At 47.7% G+C, this 22252-nt stretch overlaps 1 protein-coding gene and 1 long non-coding RNA gene across 11 annotated transcripts in view; one reads left to right on the top strand and one right to left on the bottom strand.

Annotated features, from left to right (window-relative positions):
* LOC145715156 (uncharacterized) overlaps positions 1-10610 on the top strand; it is a 50552-nt gene extending 39942 nt beyond the window's left edge. For 7 of the 8 annotated variants that reach the window (XM_081794815.1, XM_081794814.1, XM_081794812.1 and 4 more), the window contains 6 exons: positions 1074-3235; positions 3618-3722; positions 7915-7964; positions 9501-9555; positions 9635-9777; positions 9879-10610. In XM_081794815.1, coding sequence (XP_081650941.1) covers positions 1074-3235; positions 3618-3722; positions 7915-7964; positions 9501-9555; positions 9635-9777; positions 9879-9981 — 2618 coding nt within the window. In that variant the 3' untranslated portion in view covers positions 9982-10610. The remainder of the gene's footprint in view (positions 1-1073; positions 3236-3617; positions 3723-7914; positions 7965-9500; positions 9556-9634; positions 9778-9878) is intronic. The other variant, XM_081794816.1, reaches the window with a different exon arrangement.
* A 2019-nt stretch (positions 10611-12629) lies between these two features.
* Positions 12630-22244, bottom strand: LOC144615235 (uncharacterized). Of its 3 annotated transcripts, XR_014137182.1 has the most exons (4): positions 22141-22229; positions 18536-18668; positions 14891-15319; positions 12630-14779 (listed from the first exon to the last, which is right to left on the bottom strand). It is a non-coding gene; the product is annotated as an uncharacterized LOC144615235 (long non-coding RNA). The 3 variants fall into 3 exon arrangements; XR_014137180.1 differs by having other exon boundaries at positions 12630-15319; positions 22141-22244; XR_014137181.1 differs by lacking the exons at positions 18536-18668; positions 22141-22229 and adding an exon at positions 16187-16493 and having other exon boundaries at positions 12630-15319.
* Between the last annotated feature and the right edge of the window lie 8 nt (positions 22245-22252).

The following is a 22252-nucleotide window of genomic DNA, read 5'->3' as shown; positions in this document are numbered from 1 at the left end:
TTTATCTCCTTTGACAGGCGAGGAAAAATGAGATCAGAGGTGCCTTAGCCTAGCACTCGAGTCTCCTCTCCCGTTTTGGGCGCTCCGCCAGCCCACTGCTCCTCCTCTCTCGTGACCTTTATCACCTCCTCCTCCGACTCTCACCAGCACCACTAAAAATACTTTTAATTCTTCTGGAAAAACCCAGCTGCACAGTGCTGTTCAGTGGACACAAGCTGTACGCTTGACCTTCATGTAGTTGGAAGCTCTGGATGGTTCTCTCAGTAAAGCTAGAAATCTGGAAATGAAAGGAAATGAAAGCAAAGTAGGCATTTGACCAAAGTTTCTTTATCCCTTCTGCATTTTAAAACCTCAAGTATCATTCCGTTGATTTTTTTTGAACGCCCCACAGTGGCATCTCTCTCATACCTGGAAAATCTCTTAACCTATACCCCACATCTCTGCCCAAATTTAAGCAAAGAACCAGGGTGGACTTAGCGGGTCTTGTGTTTAGTTTTTTCTGTCTAGAGCTTATGTTACGGGAGGTGCGATATATGGGAGCAGGGACCAAGCAAAAGAATTGGTGGGTGGGCGGAGAGGGCGTGTCCAGATGAGGACCTGCTGGTGACGGGTGTTGTCCCGGGCATATGTGATGGTAGCAAGAACTCAAGCCCACTGAAGACGTAGAAGGAGGAAGACTCGCGCTCCCTCTGCCCCCGAAGCAGGACAGGGTGGGGTATGTGAATGCCAGGAGTCGCACTAGAGCTGCACACAGTTTAGCCGAGTATCTTCCGGCCTTGGCTTTTCTTGAGGCCTGGGCAATCGGCCCTTAGGGACCAATGGAATAACTCTAAATATACTTATTCACACTGTGGAATGTTCTGAGGAAATAGCTACTTTTTCAAAACACATCTTTTTGTCCTTTTGTTGTTGCCAATCGTGGGTCCAAGTTTGAGTTCGTCTCCTCTCTAAATGGCGCTCGAGTATTTGCTGATTCTTAATTTGCTTGACTGGGACGTATGACTGTGCATTGACAAAGAGCTGTGCTGTCAGTCTTTCATTATCAAAACTCATCTCTTCTTCTTCTTCGACAGATCAGGAAGTATACCTAAGGAAGGCAGAAGGATCATTCATGAAGGTATTGACAGCTCGAAAGAAGAGCGCCAGCACGGAGCTGACTATTGAGCCAGAGAAGGCGTCCTCAGACATAGATCGTGTCAGTTTGTCAGCCTTTATGAACGAGCAGCTAGACTTCAATGACGAAAGTGATGTCATTAGTGCACTGAATTACATATTGCCTTATTTCTCGGAGGGCAATCTAGAAGACGTAGAATCGACGCTGTTACCGTTCATTAAACTTCTGTTTTCAAATGTGCAAGAGGGAGACAAGCCCGTGGGTCACTCGATGAACGACACAGGGGACCCTTCTCTTAAACCTGGATCCAACAATTCAACTTACAAGAATAAACTGAGAAAACTCTACTTTCTGGAAAATTTGTTAGATGCAGAAATTCAGGAAAAAATTGATGACGTGAAAAAGAAAGAAAAAATGGCCATGCTTATACATTCCAGCCTTTTAGGTCCCAAGTTTAAACGTCAAATCTTTCCAAAGAAATTGGAAACTGCCCAACCGCAGGAGAAGAGCCTAGACGAGGTTGAGAGTGTGGGGAAAAAGTTCCTGAGAGTGAAAAAGGTCATCAAGGGCCCAAAGGGCATACGGAAAAGGCACTTAAAAGAACTGAGACGTCAGAACATCCAGAGGAAACAGAGCGCCCAGCCATCTGTGGAGAACATGGCCAAGGAAAGAAGGCTCAGGACACCATCCCCAGGGGAGCTTCCCGTGGCGCACAGGCCCAGCAAATCAGTGGGAAGCTCCTTCAATACAGAGCCTTCGTTCATAGATGAGCACAAGGCAGCGGTCTCTTCTCTCATGAAGCAATACTTTTTGGACAGGCCTTCTGCCACCCCCGCTCCCAAGGAAAGAAGGCTCAGGACACCATCCCCAGGGGAGCTTCCCGTGGCGCACAGGCCCAGCAAATTAGTGGGAAGCTCCTTCAATACAGAGCCTTCGTTCATAGATGAGCACAAGGCAGCGGTCTCTTCTCTCATGAAGCAATACTTTTTGGACAGGCCTTCTGCCACCCCCGCTCCCAAGGAAAGAAGGCTCAGGAGACCATCCCCAGGGGAGCTTCCCGTGGCGCACAGGCCCAGCAAATTAGTGGGAAGCTCCTTCAATACAGAGCCTTCGTTCGTAGATGAGCACAAGGCAGCGGTCTCTTCTTTCCTGAAGCAATACTCTTTGGGCAGGCCTTCTGCCACCCCCGCTCCAAAATCCCCACCTGACGTGAAAAAAGAATCAAAAGACTTAACGTACACCATTTTTGTTTTAGAAGATGCAAATGCTAGAGTTAGAAATATGAAGGCTTTCAGACCAGCCTCACTCCCCAGAAAGACACACCGCTTTCATAAAAGTCGCTCCCGTGTGGTCCACAGAACACCCAAGGCCAAACTGAATCGAAAGTCCAGAAAGGAAAGTTCACTCAGTAATAGACAGCTGCTTGCAAAGAGGCCTCCATCCTCTGCAGTCAGGAGCCTCATAAATTCCCCTTCACGAGAGGATTTTTCATCTCCGGGAGAACTGAGTCCTCAGAAAAATCCTTTTCCAGAATTATTTGCTCCTTCAGGAACTTACAGAGAAAACACTACTGTAGAGAACACTACTGCTCAACATGTTTCTGAAGAAAATATTTCTACAGGAAACACTACTATGCCAGAACAAACCCTCCCTGAATTCACAGACCGTAAGAATCTTTCCACTGCTAATTCTACTGTTACTGCAGACAACTCTATGCCGACAGTTAAACAAACCAATGATACACAACGGGAATACCACAATGCGGGCACTGGCTTGCCCCCAAAAGCCACAGGCTTCACTGTGTCAAAGCTCTCGTCCTCAGGTGATCTGTTTGAAATTCAGTTAAACCAGCAGCTACAGTCCCTCATCCCCAGCAATGATGTGAGAAGGCTCATTTCTCATGTTATCCGGACTTTGAAAATGGACTGCTCTGAGACCCAGGTGCAGCTGGCCTGTGCCAAGCTCATCTCCAGAACAGGCCTCCTGATGAAGCTTCTCAGCGAGCAGCAAGAAGTAAAGGTGTCCAAGGCAGAGTGGGATACGGACCAATGGAAAAATGAGAATTATATCAATGAGAGCACAGAAGTCCAGAGTGAACAGAGAGAGCAGGAGTCAAGGGAGGTGAGGATAAATCCCCAAATGTGGGGTCTCGACATTTAGGTGGTTTAGGACATGGACCCAAGCACAAGGACCGGGGGCTCCTAGTCCGGGTCTTGTCTTGGCCACATAATTTTGGCTAAGGCAGTGATCTGCCACTTTGCTCATTTAGGAAACAGTGCCGCTGTTCCCAGAGGAGACAAAAAGAGGACCTAACATACAAGATACATCAAGTCTTGAAGAAAATGCTAATGATTAAGATTACATATCACATTAGATTTGGTATATTCCTTAAGAACCTATAAGCGATTCATCGGAAAGAATGGGGTTTTAGAGTCGTTAAAGAATAGTTAACTTTCATCCTATCTCTGTTTTCTAAAAAAATTGTTCTTTCCCTTTTTTTTAGCTCACAAAAGAAGTTCCAGGCTATGGCTATAACAACAAACTCATCTTGGCAATATCTGTGACTGTAGTAGTGATGATTTTGATCATAGTGTTCTGTCTCATTGAGGTAAGGACAACAATTAATTCAGATTCCCAGACTATATTCCTTCTTTACAGTAGATTCAGAACCCACAAACTGAAAATCAAAGCCACTTTCCCACCTATCACGACGTGATATCCCTCTTCAGTCTGGAGGACTGAGATATGCTTTGTCCTTTTATTGCAAAGTATATTCCAGGGATTTTAAAAGGAACCCCACTGCCGGGAGACATCTGTGGATTGTAACCAAGATAACAAGCCATTAGCTTGTTCTGAGACATTAGGTCTAAGAAGGCCACAGTTGACATGATAGTAAAATTTCTTCAACTCAAAAAAATGATGTCGATTCGATGCACTCACCAGTCATCCTCCTACTACCACTGATTTCTTTCCTCGTTGGCTAAAATGATGAGAGAGAAATAGTCTTCACCTTCATGGAGCTATCAGTCATCTTGGAAGAAAGGGCATGGCTTAGAGATAAAAGTGTCATCTTGTTGATTAATTAGATGTGCCTACAGCTCTCTCCTCCACTTCGCAAGGCATTGTGTAAACAGGTTCAGTTAAAACCCTGCAGCTAAAATCCTGCATCAGGCTACTCAGAGCGTGTCATAATTACAGTTGCCTATTCCTGGAGCTTGCCTGTTTACCTTTTATTCAATTATGTATGAATTGAATATATATTCAATATATTTATTCAAATATACATATGCTTATTATATATCTATATCTATATCTATCTATCTATATCTATATCTATATCTATATCTATATCTATATCTATATTGCCATCTGTCATGGCAACCCTCCATTTCAGCCAAAGCAGCCCCTCACCATCCCCTAGTCAGACCATGCCCATTCCTACTTTTGTTGGTGACTTTGCCCACTTGAAATTCCTTTATTTCACTCTGCTGGTGGAAGTCCCGTGAGCCTTCAAAAGCCAACTCGAGTTCATCTTTCTTCACAAAGCCTTCCCCGAATACTGTAATACTCCTGGACCTAGTCCTTCTGTGAGATGGTCACCATTTCTTAGGGTCTGCAGTGACGCATTCCCCTCCCCTGATAACAAAAATATGCTAAACAGTTTGTTAAAAGGCAGCTCCTCAAGAGAGAAATATCAGGGTCATGGATCAGAGCAGAGATATGTAAGGCTTCCTGGTCTATCAGACTTGAGTAAAACCTGACTGGATGTATTAACTGCTAAGGAGAAACATGTCTGTCTTCTGGAGGGTTGGTCAGTAGTAAAAGCATAGAAATGGTGAGGAAGAGACCAACATGGGCAGTGCCCACCTAGCCTTGCCTAAGAGTAGAGATGGCACCTCAGGCAGATGAGAGTCAGGCCCACCAGCCGGGCTGTGCCCGCGGGGCAGATGGATGGATCTAGCTACCTCCGTCCTTTCCATGAAACACTGGATTCAGCTAATTACTTTTCTTCCACTTCTCTTCTCACCAAATAGCCTTCTGATTATACTTCAGTGTGCCACAGAGGCCTGTCTCCACAGGAGACAGGAGTCCCAATCATGTGGACACAGATGCCCTATCTGTGGAATGGGTGGAATGGATGTTTTCCTTATTGTCAAGTCATGGCCTGACATTCTGATTTTGATCAATCCTGTGACATTGGTAAGGTGATATTGCCTCCATGCAGAAAGAAGTGCGTTCTCTCTTGATGAGATCAGAGTCTGATTTCTCAGCCTAAGAGCCTAGGAACTAGCGTGGGGTCAACTTACCATGACCTCTGGGAAGAGAAATCATTGGCCATTGTCCAGTCAGTACTCTGCATCTTGAGGTGGCCTGCAGCCTTTTGCTTTTGGGAAGTTCTATAAACTCCTATTGCTGTTTTAAATTCCTATGTGGTTTAACCTTGTGTTTATATTTTTTTATGTGGTTTCATTATTTCCTCTCCCTACTTAGATGATACACTTTTTGAGGTCAGAGACCATGCAGTTTTTTTCCTGTAGTGGACAATAATGATGTTCAAAGGAAGAGATGAGGCATTGTGTCAATTTCACAATGAGGAATAATGCAACGTAATATTTATGTGAAGTAGCCTACAGAGTCCAGCAATAGACAGATCCGTGGGTGACGAGGACTTTTAAAATGTTACCTTTTAGAGGCGCCTGGGTGGCTCAGTTGGTTAAGCGTCCTACTTTGGCTCAGGTCATAATTTCATGGTTCAGGAGTTCGAGCCCTGTGTTGGGCTCTGTGCTGACAGCTCAGAACCTGGAGCCTGCTCTGGATTCTGTGTGTGTGTCTCTCTCTCTTTGCCCCTCTCTCACTCTTACTCTCTCTCTCTGTCGCTCTCAAAAATAAATAAATAAACATTGAAATGTTACCTTTTAGTATTCAAATCAGTGGAAGAAAATAAATAAATGGTAATAGAACAACTGCTTAATTATTTGGGAGGAAAATAACAACAGATCCCTATTTCTCACCTTAAAAAAACATATTTCAGTACATGTAACAAAAGAGAAACAGGAACCCATCAAAGTGCTAGAAGAAAACAGAATCAATACTTTTATAATCTTGTGGTGAGAAAAAGCTTTGTGACCTGATACCACATGCAGAAACATTTGATAGATTTGATCGTCTTGTCTGATTTCTGCTTGGAATAAACCAGACATCTGATTTAATCCCCACAGTCCTGTGAGGATGATATCACCATCCTTCTTTCCTACATAGAAGGGGATCAGCTTAAGGCCCCTGTGGCAAAACCCAAAGCAGAACCCAGCTGTGCCTGCAGTCAGCCTGTGCTCCTATCCCACTGTTCCGTCTCCTTCACGATAAAAACACTGACAAATATTTGAAACATTGAAATTCAGTGAAAGCCTTTGAAAGGATTAATATATTTCATATGAAGAGAGTTTTATAAATCAACAGGAAGAGGACAAACAATCCAGGGGATCAAGGGGGCAAGGACTACGATGAACAGGGGGTGTGGACAGTCCGTCACCATATCTGCCTCATGGCTTATGGGACATGGGCCTCGTTAACAAGGCCTTTTCGCCTCATGGTATAAAAATAGTCTCTGATATTTTCTTCTGTACTCTTATAATATTTGTTGTGATTTATTTATTTTTAATCTGTATGGAATCTGTCTGGTGTTTTGGTACGGTCGAGGTAGGGGATCTAACTTTTTTCCCTTGCATAAAGATCCAGTTACTTTAAAATCTTTTATTGAATGGTTCATTCTTTCTTCATGGATCCAAAATACTAGTGTTATCTGGACTCTATTCTATCAACCTGGTTTTCTTTTCCTGTATCAGTATCACGCTACATACTTAACTGCAGTTGCTCTGTAAGAACGTATTTTAACGTCTGCTCTGTGATCTTCTTCTTCATCCATTTTGTAGCTATGCTTGCACATTTTCTCTACCAAATGTCAGCTGGCCAGTTTTTGTTTGAAAAACTGTCTTGGGATTTGAATGGGATTGCCCCGAATTTGTAGGTTAATTTGAAGGGAACTGACATCTTTACACTATTCTCGGAAAATAGTGTCTCACATCACGTATTCGTTTCTTCTTAATGTCCTTCAGAAGAGCTTTAGTGTTTTCATCTCATAGGTCTTACCCATTCTTTGCTAAGTTTATTCCTAGGTACTTTATGCCTTTTTATTGATAATTGTAAATGGGATAATTCTTCCATCTTTTGATTAATTATTTATGGAACATAGGAAAGTCATTGAGGTTTACATGTTGATCTCTTGATTTTATATATATCTAGCCATCTTGCTGAATTCTCATGTTTCTTCCAACAAAATTTTAGTTGATTCTCTTGGGCCTTTTAGTTTGTCTGTAATTTCATATGCAAATACGTCTTAGTTCTTCCTTTCCACGACTCCATTTTTTCCCAGTGCATCAGTTAGGACCTCCTCAACACCAATGAATAGCAGCAGTGATAACAGACATCCTACTCTTGTCCTTGATTTTAAAACAGTGCTGCTGTTTAGGTTTCTGGTAGACACTTTTCTTTTCCTCCTCCCAAGAATTTTTATTAGGAATTACCTGTTGAATGTTATCTGAGGCAGTCAGTAAAATGTATTACCAGCTGCACGCGAGTTAGGTGTTATTGAAGAGTCAAAGGACTATTCAACAAATTCCTGTCCTAGGAAAAGTTATCATCTCACTGGGTAGATAAGACCTAAAACGCAAAGGAATGAATAAAGATGTGGAGGGAGTGGTTATTGTGATGGGTAACTGTGATCATGTTTTCTTCCAAAACAGATTTATTCTCATAGAACAGCAGCCAAGGAAGGTAAAGAAGGAAGCTCAAGGTAAATATTAGTCTGGCAATCGTTAAAGTAGAATTTTAGAACTAGATTTTCAAACTCATCTATTTCAATCCCCTTGTTTTACAGCCAGGAAATCACCAAAGGCAGAAAGAATACATATTTGGCCTAATGCTTTGCCTGGATCCAGCAAAGTTAGCTGCCCAGCCAAACCCGAGTTAGAATGGGACTGGCACAGAGCACCTGCTCACTAGACCTTTAAAGAAAGATCGTGGGGGGACGGGGGTAGAAATGTTCAGACCCGTTCCCGCTGGCGGTGGGCATCAGGCCTGGCCACAGACCTTCTCAGAGGCTCTGGAGAAGGGATAGGGAGGGCCAAAAGTCGTGGGGTGAAGGGGCTAGTCTTCAAGCATGATGGAAGGTAGAATACATGAGTCCTTCCCGTAAAGTAGGGGGAAAACTTCCTTCTTCCTCCTTCTGGTTTTCGAGGCCCCGCTCTCCATTCCCTTTATCCAGACCCAATAGAATTTGAACTGGGAGAGACCTTAGATAATCATTTATCTCTTCCTTTTATAATAATGAGATGGAGAAGGAGAAAAGGAAGATATCTTGCCGGACGGTTGTATCACTAGTACCACTAGAACCAGAAAGAAGATGGTTCCTTTCCAGTTGGGCACGTCTCTGACTACACTGTGCTTGGGCTGTGAACTGCATTTTATGTCACAACTCAGTGCACACATACCGTATAGACATAAGTACCTTCTAAAACAAACTTACCATACACTCTGATTCTTTCTGTTCTGTTTTTTTTAAGTTTATTATTTATTTGGGGGGGAGGGTGGAGCAGAGAGAGAGAGAGAGAGAGAGAGAGAATCCCAAGCAGGTTCTACACTATCAGCACAGAGCCAGACACAGGGCTCGATGTCACAATCTGTGAGATCATCACTTGAGGCAAAATCGAGACTTGGGCTGCTCACCTGACTGAGCCACCCAGGTACCCCCTATTCCATTTGTATTCAAAAAGAGTATTTTGTGTTTTAGCGCTAGCCGTGTGTTTTCAGGTGATTTCACGACTCACTCACTCATCTGCCTGCAGTGTGAAAGTCAGTGAGCTAGATAACTGCTGGTTGGACTCAGGCATTCACTCGGTGTGATTCATCTTGTAAGGTAAAGCAGCTAGGAAAATAGAAACACCTCCCCACCCGCCAGCAAATGATGCCTGTGAGGCTAAGCCTGGCGGGGACTGATGTAAAATGCTTCTGGAGAGAGTTAGGTGCTTCTGCCGTGTGGTCACCCAGTTTGTTGACTGCACAAGGGCACTTGGCCAAGGGCCAGAAGGTGAGCAGGGTGAAAATCCTGCCTATACTTCATGTCAAGTTACATACAAAGGTCTCCCAGGGACACTGTGGGGCCATTATGGACAGACACAGGAAAATTCTGAAAGCCCAGCATGTATGGAATTATTTCTGAGATCCCAGGTCTGTGTTGATTTTGCTTGCTAATAAGACTGGAGAAATACATTGTGAGAGGCACGGAAAATGGTACGAATCACCAATTGTCTGTGTGTGTGTTTCCTTCCAGGGGCTTCTTTGGATCTCTGCTGCGTAAGAGATGCTCAGAGGAAAGTGACAATCAGGTAAATCTGAGGAGGATAAAGTACCGTGGCTGGAGAAGGCAGGGGAAACAGACCTAACGTTGTCCTTTCTGGTTTCTAGAAGGGCTTTTTCTGGAGAAGGCGGCCACTTTGGCTTAGGGACATGTACAGACCTCTCAATGCCACACGCAAGAAAAACATGGCACAGAAGCTACACGACAAGGATTCTTCTGATGAAGATGAGATTTTCAACATGGAACTAGGGTACGTGATTGGGGAAGATTTTCTCTAAAATGAGGAAATTATGAAGAGTTGAATTGTTCCTTTCGAGAGTCAAAGCCTTGGCATTCTCCTCCTTTTCCCAGGGAGGCTGGCAAAGCCACAGCAGAGAAGACTCGGACCACAGATTCCACTACTGAAGAGCTGGGTGACGAGAGTGAGACAGCACGTGAGATTGTCACAGAGTGAACGCCGTCCTGCCTCAGGCCACCTACAAAGTTTACTTTCCGATACTGGCTTCTCAGCATTGCTTGTAAAATACTTTTTTTCTCATATTAAAATGTATAAATCCATAACCAATTCTAGCCACGTGGTAAGGAATTAAAACGTAAACGGTTAAATATTTATCTACAGACAACAGGGGCCACAGGCGAGAGAAGCAGGACTGAAGCCAGAGTCCCTCGTGGTAGCCAGTATTTCCACAAGACACAGTATGGGCAAAGTAGGGTGAACGGGGCGTCTTTCCGTCATTTCCCTGATACGGTCAGTCTCTGGAAACTGGAAAACGTATCTTCAAGGGGCTTAGACTATTAAGTTAATTAACAGCCTATTCTGGTGCTCTCTCCCCTGGCTCACCAAATACCAGTTATTCACAACGCGCTTGACCCCCTGCCCATAGAGGATCATCTCTCTCTGGCCCCTCTGTGAGGTCTTTGGGGTTGCCAGAATATTTGGATCGCTGAGCCGACCTCCACTGTAGGGCTGAGGCCTGTCTTTCTTCCCAAGAGCTCAAACTCAGACACAAAATGTGTAGTTGGAAGTAGGGTGTTCCTCAACCTTACAAGCTAGTAGATAATTCCCATTGGGTTTTTTTGTTTGTTTTCTTTAAAAAAAAAAAAAAAAAAAAGTCCCCACCCTCAGAGAGCTAGCAGGGAGATGCTGGAGGGTTAGAGTAAAGAATGTGTGAGAGCAGTAATTACCCAGGACTGCCCTGCTCAGGCCTTTATTTCAGAACACTTATTGGTGGGGGCACTTACTGTTCACCTGTACCCCACTAGCCTCTGCTGACCCCACTGAGGGTCGGATGCGTGCGGCTGGGCTCTCTCCAGTTCAGCCCAGCACCACACCTACCACTGCTTTCCTACCCAGCTCAGATCAGGGCTGCACGATTCCAAGAGATAATGCAGCACAACGTGCAGAAGACGCAAACATCCCTCCACTTCTGCAGAGGAGGGCGTTAACCAGTCACATTTAGGATGTTGGGAGGAGTCGGGGTGCCTGGGTGGCTCAGTCCAGTGAGCATCCGACTTTGGCTCAGGTCATGACCTCATGGTGTGGGAGTTTGAGCCCTGCATTGGGCTCTCTGCTGTCAGCACAGAGCCCACTTCAGATCCTCTGTCTCCCTTTCTCTCTGTCCCTCCCCCCAGCTCACACACTGTCTCTCAAAAATAGATAAACATTAAAAATAATGAAGTCATCTATGCTTTCTGAGTACATGAATGACAGGTTTTAGAAAAAGGACGTCAGAGTCAAAATACAGTAGTGAATAAAAGAAATCCTGAATTAACAAGGTTTGATAATCTCTTTTCTTAATGTCTGTTTATTTTGAAAGAGAGCAAGGGGGGAGGGGCAGAGAGAGAGGGAGAGAAAGAGTCCCAAGCGGGCTGTGTGCTCAGTGTGGAACCCGATGCGAGGGACTCGATCTTACGACCGTGAGATCACAGCCTGAGCTGAAGTCAAGAGTCGGATGCTTAACCGACTGAGCCGCCCAGGCGCCCCTGACAATCTCTTTAAATGCCCCCAAATAAATGCTGGTGGCTTAGCGATAGGTGATGGAATATGGCACCAACCGCTGGCCACCAACAGAGTCCCCCGAGGGGACAGTAGGACTGGGGCACAGCCCAGCAGGTTTGGCAGGGTTGGTAGGAACGGTTCCAAGCGGGGTGATTGGCCCATCAGTGCCTCTTCGGCTTTATTAGTTTGCTGCTGCTGGGCAAGGACACCTGTTCTCCTGGTGCCTGCTCCCGTTCCCCCAGCGTTTTAGTGAGAACGGCCACCAAGTGTCTGTCTCTGTGTGGTGACGTCAGTGAGCCAACAAATAACTGTGTTGAAAGCACAAGACTAGAGAGTAACAGTAATCGGAAGCGGCAGCAGCACCTAGTTTACTATTTGCTTACTTGGTGTCAAGGCCTGGGTTGGGTGTTTTGCAGTCTTAATTTAGCCCAACAGTCCGTGAAAACGTACTTTATTATCCCCATCTGGCAGATAAGGGGACAGGGCTTAAAGGATGTAGGTACCCTGTTCAGGTGCCCAAGGCCGCAAATCCAAAACTGCCAGGTAGGGGTTTAATCCAGGCCTGTTAACTCCAAAGCCTGCTGACGGTTATACTGCCCTGCTGCAGGGTGCAGGGGTACAGAGACGTCTAAGCCATGGTTACCATCAAAGAATCAATAATTATAACGATGAGGATGGTGGCCGCTACTGTTTGTTGAGCACCTGCTTTGAGCCAGGCGCAGTACTAGGCCCTTTAGTCACTCTTAGGTCACAAGGGCAGAAACTCCTCATGCCAGCTCAAACTCCTTCATGAGCTGGGTGGAGCGGGGGCCGGTGGTGACTTTTTGAAGAAGAGAGGTGGACACAGAGACAGAGCTGACGAGAAACCAAGAAGACCCATCTGTGCATAGTTGGGCTTCCCGAAGTGTGGGCCGGGATTCCAGGCAACTCCATTCTCCTATTTTGGAATATTTCCATTAGCTCAAATGTGGTTCATAAAGTGAAGCTTAGAAAATGTTGTTTCTATAACACGACCTCAAATTTGCACAATACTTATCAGTCTCAAATGCTACCTTGCCGTATTTCTTTTAATTTTTTTAATGTTTATTTTTGAGAGAGAGGGAGAGAGAGAGACAGAGCATGCGGGCAGAGAGAGAGGGAGACACAGAATATGAAGCAGGCTCCAGGCTCTGAGCTGTCAGCACAGAGCCCGATGCGGGTCTCGAACCCATGAACCAACCACGAGATTATGACCCTCTCTGCCACCCCTCCACTCGCACTCTATGTCTCTGTCTCTTTCTCTCTCCAAAATAAACATTTAAAAAAATTTTTTAAAAACAACAATAAACATTTATTCCTCAAAAAACATCTTTTTTAATGTTTATTTTGAAGAGAGAACAAGAGAGAGAGGGAGACACAGAATCTGAAGCAGGCTCCAGGCTCTGAGCTGTCAGCACAGAGCCCAATGCGGGGCCCGAAGCCATGAATGGTGAGACCATGACCTGAGCCAAAGTCAGACGCTCAACCAACTGAGCCACCCAGGCGCAATACCCATCCCCAACCCTCCCCTCCCTCCCACCCCCCATCAACCGTCAGTTTTGTGAACATATTTTAAAACTACCATAGCCAGGAAAACAAACCATTCTAGATATTGCAAACACACACACACACACAAAGGTCATACAAGCAATTGGTGCTCACCACTGGTGGGGCTCGCGGTGGTGAAGGTCAGGGCCAGGGGGGAATCGCACCACTAGCTCTCAGGTTACTTTACCACAGTTGCTCTCCATAGATTCAAAGCTGCTGCTGCCACTCGGTCAGGAAACTTCGGGAAGCCACTGCCGGGGTCACTACAGCCCCATGGCCCCAAGCCTGACTGGTGGGGAGTATGGACTCCAACATTCGGCCCGCATGTCTGCTGCTACAGAGGAGAAAAGCATGGCTTCCACCTCCTTCCACCTCCGCCTTCCAAATTTCACACAGGTACGCTTTATTGGCACAATTCTGCTGTCGAGGGAATCTGTCAACGATGGTTCGTGGGTTTCCAGGACCTGCAAAGAAGGGGCTAGAAATGGGTGTCAAGAGCCAACCAACATCATCCAGCAAACCCCTCCTGATGGGGGGGTGTTCAAAGGCTTTGTAAAAGGGGGGTGGTGTCCACGTGGAGTAACCTGGTGGTCGTGTTTCTAAGTCGGAAACCCTGAAAGGTGTCATTCTAGCTGGGCAGCAGGTGAGGCGCTGGATGCTGACGACATACACTCATCCCCAGAGGTGACTGGAGAAGCGCCTGGAGTTGATTCTTAGTTTCATCTCTGGAACGTTCTCACTGGAATTAAAGCTGGATGGACTATTGGCAATGCAGTATCTGAGAAAACATAGCCCCCATTCAAAAGGGCTGCCAGAGAAAAGATCTCCACAGGGAAACATGTTTTCTCAAAATACAGCCTTTGGACCTCTATACGCAAACATCCCTGGGATGCTTACTTAAAAAGCTGATCCTGAAAATAATTTAATTTCAAAGGCTGTTGGGGCACCTGGGTGGTTCAGTCAGTTGAGCGACCGACTTCGGCTCAGGTCATGATCTCACGGTTCTTGGGTTTGAGCCCCACGTCGGGCTCTGTGCTGACAGCGCGGAGCCTGGAGCCCGCTTTGGAGTCTGTGTCTAACTCGCTCTCTGCCCCTCCCCCACCCCCCTGCTTGCACCCTGCCTCTCTCTCAAAAATAAATATTAAAAATAAAAAAATTAAAAGGCTGATCCTGCACACCTCCCCTGATGAAAACAAACAAAAGCAGACACTACTTAAAGTAATCCAGACAGATTTCAGTCAGTAACATAGTATTGCAGTGCCGTAGGGGAAAGGGTTCATCGTGAGCAGGCACCCGACTGGGATTATTACAGAGGTGATGGGGTATTTCACAGGGAGAATGAGGGACTAGGGAAGGGAATGAGTGGGGGGCTCTATAATCAGAAGTGAAAGATGACAAAAAGCAGGAAGGGACGCTGGCCCATATGAGACCCATCTGGCTTTGCTGACACTTCTCAAAGTTAAGCTCCTGCCCTCTCACAGAAGCTGGGAGACAGGGGCCCGATCTTCAGGCGTTGGCTGGACTCAGCAGCCAATCCTTTAGACAGCCGGGAGTTTTGCAGGCAGGCACTTTAAGGGAGGCTAGGGTCCTACTAGGGATGCGGCCACGAGCTGCCAGCAACCACGTCCGTGTTTGTTCGCCTTCACAGGCCAAGCAAGGTCGAATCAAGAAGAGGGCTCGGAGGAGCCTGGCGAGCATTTGGAGAAAGAATCTGTCACCCTCCGAACCCACATGCCCACCCCTCCTGAGCCCATCCCCCAAACAGAGGGACCACTTTGACAGGCCTTTTTATGCTCACCAAACGACTGAAGTAGGACAAGGCGGACGGGGAGGTGGGGGAAGCAGAGGTTCTCCGGCTTCTTCAGGGCTGGAGGTCGGCAGGGATTTGGGGGTGGGAGACGAAGGGCAGAGCAGATTGAGGATGACCAGGAGGCTCAACTGGATTCTTAACCTGGGAGTCCCGACTGGTCATGCTGGCCGGCTCCTGCCCCCACGGAGGTCAGGGCCTCTCAGTCCTGAGGACCACCAGGCACGACCAGCTCTGGCTCCTGTGGTCCTGGTGGGGGTATGTTGTTGAGACCTGGGGGATGGCGTGGAGCACCAGCTGGGGGGCGGGAGCACACTCATTCAAGAAGAAGAAAAGTCCCGAGGCCCAGAGCAGAGGCAGGAATGGTGCTTAGGCTGCGTGTGTTTCCAGGGCAGCGGCAGAGAGCGGTCTGGCGCCACACTGTGGAGGAAATGAAGATTTCAACGGTACAAAGGCCTCGTCTGGATGAGGGCTACACCCCAGGGTGGTAGAGCAGGAAAACAGAAGGAGCCTGGCTCCCTGACATAAGAGCCACCGAACCAGCCCCAGATCCAGTACTTAACCGGATTATCATATGAGAGATCAAGAAGCTGCTTCTTAAAAAAATTTCTTTTCAATGTTTACTTATTTTTGAGAGACAGAGACAGAGCACGAGCAGGGGAGGGGCAGAGAGAGAGGGAGACACAGAACGTGAAGCAGGCTCCAGGCTCTGAGCCGTCCGCACACATCCCGACATGGGGCTCGAACCCATGAACGGCAAGATCGTGACCTGAGCCAAAGTCAGACACCTGACCGACTGAGCCACCCGGGTGCCCCCAAGAAGCTGTTTTTTAATTTAACCCACTGTTGGGGCGCCTGGATGGCTCAGTCGGTTAGGTGTCCGACTTCGGCTCAGGTCAGGATCTCACCGTTCGTGGGTTCAAGCCCCACATCGGGCTCTGTGCTGACGGCTCGGAGCCTGGAGCCCGCTTCAGACTCTGTGTCTCCCTCTGCCCTTCCCCCACTCAATCTCTGTCTCTGTCTCAAAAATAAATAAACATTTAAAAACAAAGGAATTAAAGGGCGCCTGGGTGGCTCAGTCGGTTAAGCATCCAACTTCAGCTCAGGTCACGATCTCGGGGTTCGTGAGTTTGAGTCCCACATCGGGTTCTGTGCTGTCAGCCTGTCAGCACAGAGCCCGCTTTGGATCCTCTGCCCCACTCTCTCTGCCCCTCCCCCGCTTGCACTCTCCCCCCCGCCCCCCGAAAAAAAGGATTAAAAAAAAAGAATTAAAAAAAATCACTTAACCACTGTTGTGTTGGGTCTCTACTGCAGCAGCTGAACCTGTACGTAACCTGATAACGGAGGGAATCCATGTATCTGTTATCTTTTGCCACAACAGTGCTAACTAATAGACCATCCTCAAAACTCAGAGGAGGCTGGGAAACCGATTCTCACAGGTTGGCCGTTACCGCTGTACTTTAATGCCCTGCTGGCTGGATCGGCGCTGCTTCTCACTGCTGGTCTTTTCTCCCTGTGTTGCTGCCGGGACCCAGGCTGAAGAGGCAGCGGCTACCCAAGAGAAGCGTAAGAGAGCAAGCAAAAGAGCCATCGGGCCTCTTCGAGCCTAAGCACGGAACCAGCCCCCAGCCCCAAGCCAGGGGATGGGAAAGTACACTGTGGCCACGAGGAGACACAGCAGGAGCGGGGATGCGGGGAGGGCCCATATTTCTCTCTCCCAGAATGTGACAGAGTCCTGGGTCAGAGGCTACAACACGGTGGCCCTGCTCTTCTAGGCGTCACCTACGAATGGCGCAGAGTGAAAGACAGCGTCCGTCCATGTGAAGACTCAACCGCAGTTCTCTATCAGGTCAGGAGCCCTGACAAGACAAGAATCACATCTCCTTCCTCTTCCCAACGCCTAGGGCCAGGCCCTGCCCTCAGGGCTGACTCAGGGAGATTACTGGGTGAATCTGAGACCATTTCTTCACTCTCTGCGTCGGATTCCTTATGTGATACAGACTGACCTCCTAAAGGTCAGCACACAGTGCTAGGGGTTTGCCCGCAAAGCTGCAAAGGGACTGTGCCATTGGGAACTGAGATGTGTACCTAGGTCTGTCTACACCGCATCCTGGATCCACTGCCTGCCAGAGGGACCTCCAGAAGAAAGGACTTCTACAAGTTAAATATCGCAGACTTCACACTCCAAAGGAGAACCGTTTGAAGAGAGCCATGGTTAACCCTGACGAATGCCACCATCACCACAGAATTCCAGGCACCGGGCATGTGGGTAGAAAGCATATTTTAGGGCAGTGACTCATGGTAAGTCGTTTCCTCCAGTCCCTAAAACGGGCTATTCAATGTCAAGCTGTCTCAGGCTCAGGCTGATAACAGGGCAGCCATAGGGGACCTAGTGGGAGCTGCGTTGTCACGGTCCAAGTCTGTACGCACCGCTTGTATAACCTGCCCAAGTTCACAAAGACAGGATATCAGTCGCCGCTCTTTATGCTCCCAGTGAAAGAAATCCAACTAAAATATGCTTAAGCCAAAAATGTCATACGGTGTATCGGCTCACATAACCGGGAAGCCTAAGATCTTCAAGCTGGCCGCATCTAGCGCTCAAACGTCATTCTCTCCCCAACTATCCCTCAGTTGTGCTTTCCTCCATGACGGCTTCAGGCCACAGGATGGATGCCCCAAGACTGCAAAGATAGTCCTTAGTAACTCCAACTCTCCACTGAGGTTGAGCAAGCCTCATAAAGGAAAGCCAGTCTTCAAAAAGCCTCTGATTGGTCTGCTTGGACCCTGTATCTGGCAGGAGGAGACCCTGATTGGCCAGCCATGGTCAGCGTGCACCTGCAAGGTGGGCCTTAAACCAGTACTTAAGTCTCTGCTAGGGCACAGGAACTGAATAGAAAGTCAAGAGAGGGGGTTGTCTCACGGCAAGTTGAGGGGGCGAGGTGACAAATGGAAGACCAGACATTGAGGCTAGATTGAACTAACCCTAAGCCTAAACTTTGAACAGGCTTTCACACGTTCATAGATGCTATTGTGAGTAAAACACAAATTCACTTAAGAGCAGGAGTGCCTTCATAGTAACTTTTGGTCTTTCTGTATTTTTTGTCCCAATTAATAGATATCGAAAGGATCCCTACGATCACGAGCAGGTCCGAAGACCATTCTATTTTTTAATATTAGAAAGGGATTCTTAACTGCAGATTAAGAGAGAGAGTAAAGAAAGCAAGAAGAGAAGGGAGCCAGGAAAACCCCAGCCCAGGAAGCAGCGAAGGAAGGTTCCAGGACAGCAGCGTATGACAGGTCAAGGAGGTAGCCGAGGGAAACGGCACTAACTGTCATGCCAGAGCACTGGAGCGGAGTGGAGGAGTGATCGTGGCGGGCAGCACAGAAAGAGAAGGAGAAGAAATTAAACCCCGGGGGGTCAGGGGACAGAAACGAGTGCCATCGGACTACATGAGCAAGCTCTGCGGTGAACAATGCTTACCTAGTCACAATTCTGCAACCACTATCAATCATGGGGCAAGAGTGACAAAACTAAACCCCAAGAATGGAATGGGTGGGGGGTGTTAAAGACCTAACTCCTTGCCTGTGTTGCTAGGAAGTCCACAGATAGCGTCTAAAATGGGTGAATCAGAGCACCTGGGTGGCTCAGTCGGTTGAGCGTCTGACGTCAGCTCAGGTCACGATTTCACGGTTCGTGGGTTCGAGCCCCGCATCGGACTTTGTGTTGACAGCGCAGAGCCTGCTTGGGATTCTCTCTCTCCTTCTCTCTCTTTCAAAAAAAAAAAAAAAAAATTAAAAAACTCTTTTAAATGGAAGAATTAAGAGCTAGAAACACAAGATAGGTGGAGATAAGCACCAGAAGATCCAGCGAGAGGTAAGGAGGACCGAGGACTGGCGAGCTGGCCCAGGAGGGTGGGGATGGTCGAGGCAAGAAGCTGCTGCGGGTCATTCTGTTTCCTCACCACTTCATTTCGTACTATTTGAACTGTAAACTATGTGTGATAACATTTGGGAGGCTTAAAGAGTCCATTCTTTTGTCAACGGCACCTCAAAGCTGTATTTGTGTCCAACTTTATTGAGATAGAATTGACACATAATTTTTACGAACCCTTTAAATCCATTTTTTAAAGAGAGTGGGAAGAACCAGCTTCCTGCAACAGAAGCCATGAGAACATTACCTATTCCGGTTTCAAAAGAAATGGTGGCATTAGTTCTGCTTAGATGATTTCGGTCAGAGACCAAGTAAGCATACATCTGGGGTTCAAACAAGAGAGGCTCTCACTCCAGTGCTCAAAGACCAGTTAGAAAACGGAGATCTGACTGAACTGGGTAGGTACGAATTAGCCAAAACTGTAACAATAATAATAATAATAATAATAATATAGCTAGTTATCCTCAAGTGCTTACTTCAGACCAGAAACCGTCCTGAGGATATTATCTTATTTAATCCTCATGGCAACTGATATTTTCCCCAATTTACAGATGAGGAACTGAGGCTCAGATAGTTTGGGGAACTTCCCGGAAGTCACACACTCTGGCCCCTCTGCCTGAGGCGGAGGGGCCTCAGCGTGTTGTGATTTACTTCTCTTTTCTAACCACCAATCAAACTTAGAAGTTTCTATCTCTGGTGCCATCACGAGGGGCCTATGAAAACCACTGACTGTGGCAGTGGTCTCAGGCCCACACTTGCTGGGTTGTGCTGGGCCCTGCGCTGTCTTAGGGAAGGCCTAGAAAACAGTATGGGGTAGAGCCGGTATTCAAACCTAAGCATTCCCGGCTCCAAAGCCCACTTGCTCGGCCACTGAATTATGCTAGTTCTCCAGCTAGAATCAGAGCTGGGTGAGGATCCCACCTGTAGTAATTATGAGTTGTATGGCCTTGGGCCCCCAAGTTCCTTAACCTCTCTTAAGCCTGTTTTATCATCTATGCCATGGGGATAACAATGGTGCTTACCTTCAGGGTGGTTGCTAAGGATAAATCAAAATTCCTATCTGGCAAATAGGAGCCTCTATTTTCCACACCTGTTAAATGCCTTGCCCTTCAGCTCCTAGGTTAAGGAGAGATTCTCACATTTTCTCACCCTTCAGATCCACGGGTGGTAGGGCAAGAGACAGAAAAGGTTTGGGTCAAGGCTAAATACTTGGACCTCATCCCAGAGTGACTCTCCAGGGCAGGGGCGGGGTTCAGGAATCTACACCTTAGACCCCCGAGAAATTCAGATGCCTGCAGTCCTCCTGCCTGGCTTTGAATGACTATGCGTAGTGCTTGAAATCTGACAGACCAGTGCCTTTGTGAGCGTCTGAGCCCTTCCTGCACTGGCCTCCAGCTCTGTCTGTGCCTCCTCCCTTTCCCCATTGCCCAATCTGTCTTTATCTCCCCCTTCCATTCTAAGCCCCCTCCCCTTACTCTAGCCTTACTTCCTAGCTTCCTCTCCACCTCTCCGTGCACCCTCCCCTGAGCTCAGTCTGCATTCCTACCCACCGGCCGTTTCTCTACCAGTCTCTTCGCAGGCATTGCCCTTTCCTGTGTCCACCCGGAAGGCTCAGATAAAAGTTGCTTCCGCCAGGATAACCTTCAAGGCCTCTTCCCTGGCACCATGGCACTTTGCACGTACCTTTATTATTGCTCAAATAACAGGGTAATGGGAGATTTTTTTTTCCGGCCTCAGATTACCTGGTGGACTCGTGGCCCACGAATGGTGGAAATGTGCGCCAGAGTAAGATGGAGAGAGGAGGACAAGCCCGTAGACTTTGCAGAGGGGCCGAGAGGCCTGAGAAGTAAGAGAAGACCAGGAGACAGGGGCTCCTGAAAAGATAGATAAGAGATTACCATGCGGGGTTCCCACAGCTTTTGCAGACAGCGGCTGCGCAAAAATTCATTGGAAGAACTGAGGAATGTTGCTGGCTCCATCTGGGGGAGGGCATGCTTGTATCAAGACACTGATGCTCTTGATGTGCTATAATTATAACCAGAAACACTATCCTTTTGCCCAGGAAACTGGATTTCCCAGTAAATTCCTTACTTTCCAAGTTGTTTAACGCTAAGATAATGCTTTGCTTCTGTGTCCTTATTTATTTATCTTTAACGTTTATTTACTTTGGAGAGGGAGAGCACAAGTGAGGGAGGGGCAGAGAGAGAGAGAGAGAGAGAGAGAGAGAGAGAGAGAGAGAGAGAATCCCAAGCAGGCTCTGCACGGTCAGCGCAGAGCCCAATGCAGGGCTGGAACTCACAACTGTGAGATTGTGACCTGAGCCGAAGTCAGACACTTAACCGACCGAGCCACCCAGGCATCCCTCCGTGTCCTTATTTCTAACTTTCTGTTCAACTGTTAACCATACTAAATGTACTCAGATTCATCTAGTCTAAAATCGAGGAGAGGTGGTTCTCGCTCCTAGAGACAGAATTATTGAAGAGGCAGCCCGCACACACTCAGGTGCCACATCTCCAACAGCTGGTTTTATAAATGGAAACAGGCACTGGGACCCCTTCTTCTCCCCTTCCCAGAAAGGCTGATGGAGAGCCTGGCCCAGATCAGTGGAGCTTTCTTCCAAGAACTGTCCCGTTCCCAGACCAGCCCTGTAGACACCCCCAAAGTCCCCCTGGACCTGCAGGTAGCAGTACCTCTCCACCCCAGTACTCACCCCACACTCAGGCCCTAAGATCCCACTTGACCTGAGCCTGCAGGTATGAAGTGTCCAAAGCACAAGACATCTGTCCCCACCCCCACCAACACACACTCTTGACCTTTTGTTCTGGGTCCATGTGAAAGAGAAATGTCAACTCTACCAAGTAAAGGAAACAAACAACTTCCTGGCTAGATGAGAATAACCAGAACCTTAAGCTTCATGCCTGGGGGCTGACGGGTACCTAAAGGTGCTCCCTTGGTGATAGGGGTGATCAAAACCTGTATGCTTGTCCTGAGAACCACCAGGCGGGAAGCACCAACTGCACTGATGCCCTCAGGGAGGCAAAACTAGGGTAGACGTTATTGGTCCGATTTTACAAGTGGGAACCTTCCGGGCAGGAGGCCAACAGACAGCCTCGGTAGACAGCACGGTAGATAGTGCTGTGCCCAGGCAAGGTCGTGAACCCAGAAGGCGGCCGGGATCTAGTGAGACGCAGACACTGCTGGGGGCGGGCAGTAGGACACGTTCCGCCCGACACTGGTGGGCTAGCCTGGTGGCCTCGCCTCTTCGTGCGCATCTCGGGTCGCAGAGTCCCCAGCCTCCCAGATCACTCACCTGCTCTGGAGCTGGGAACTTGGGCTTTCCTGAGCGCTGGCCCCGCCCCGAGGCTCCGCCGGCCCTGCGCTTGGCTCCGCGGTCCGGGGGCGGGGCCGGACGCCGAACCAAC

Source organism: Panthera onca, assembly GCF_046562875.1.
Source record: "Panthera onca isolate mPanOnc1 chromosome E1 unlocalized genomic scaffold, mPanOnc1 haplotype 2 h2.Chr16_ul_5, whole genome shotgun sequence".
NCBI lineage: Eukaryota > Metazoa > Chordata > Mammalia > Carnivora > Felidae > Panthera > Panthera onca.
The sequence above is the reverse complement of the archived record's forward strand: the minus strand, read 5'-3'. Positions and strand labels throughout refer to the sequence as shown.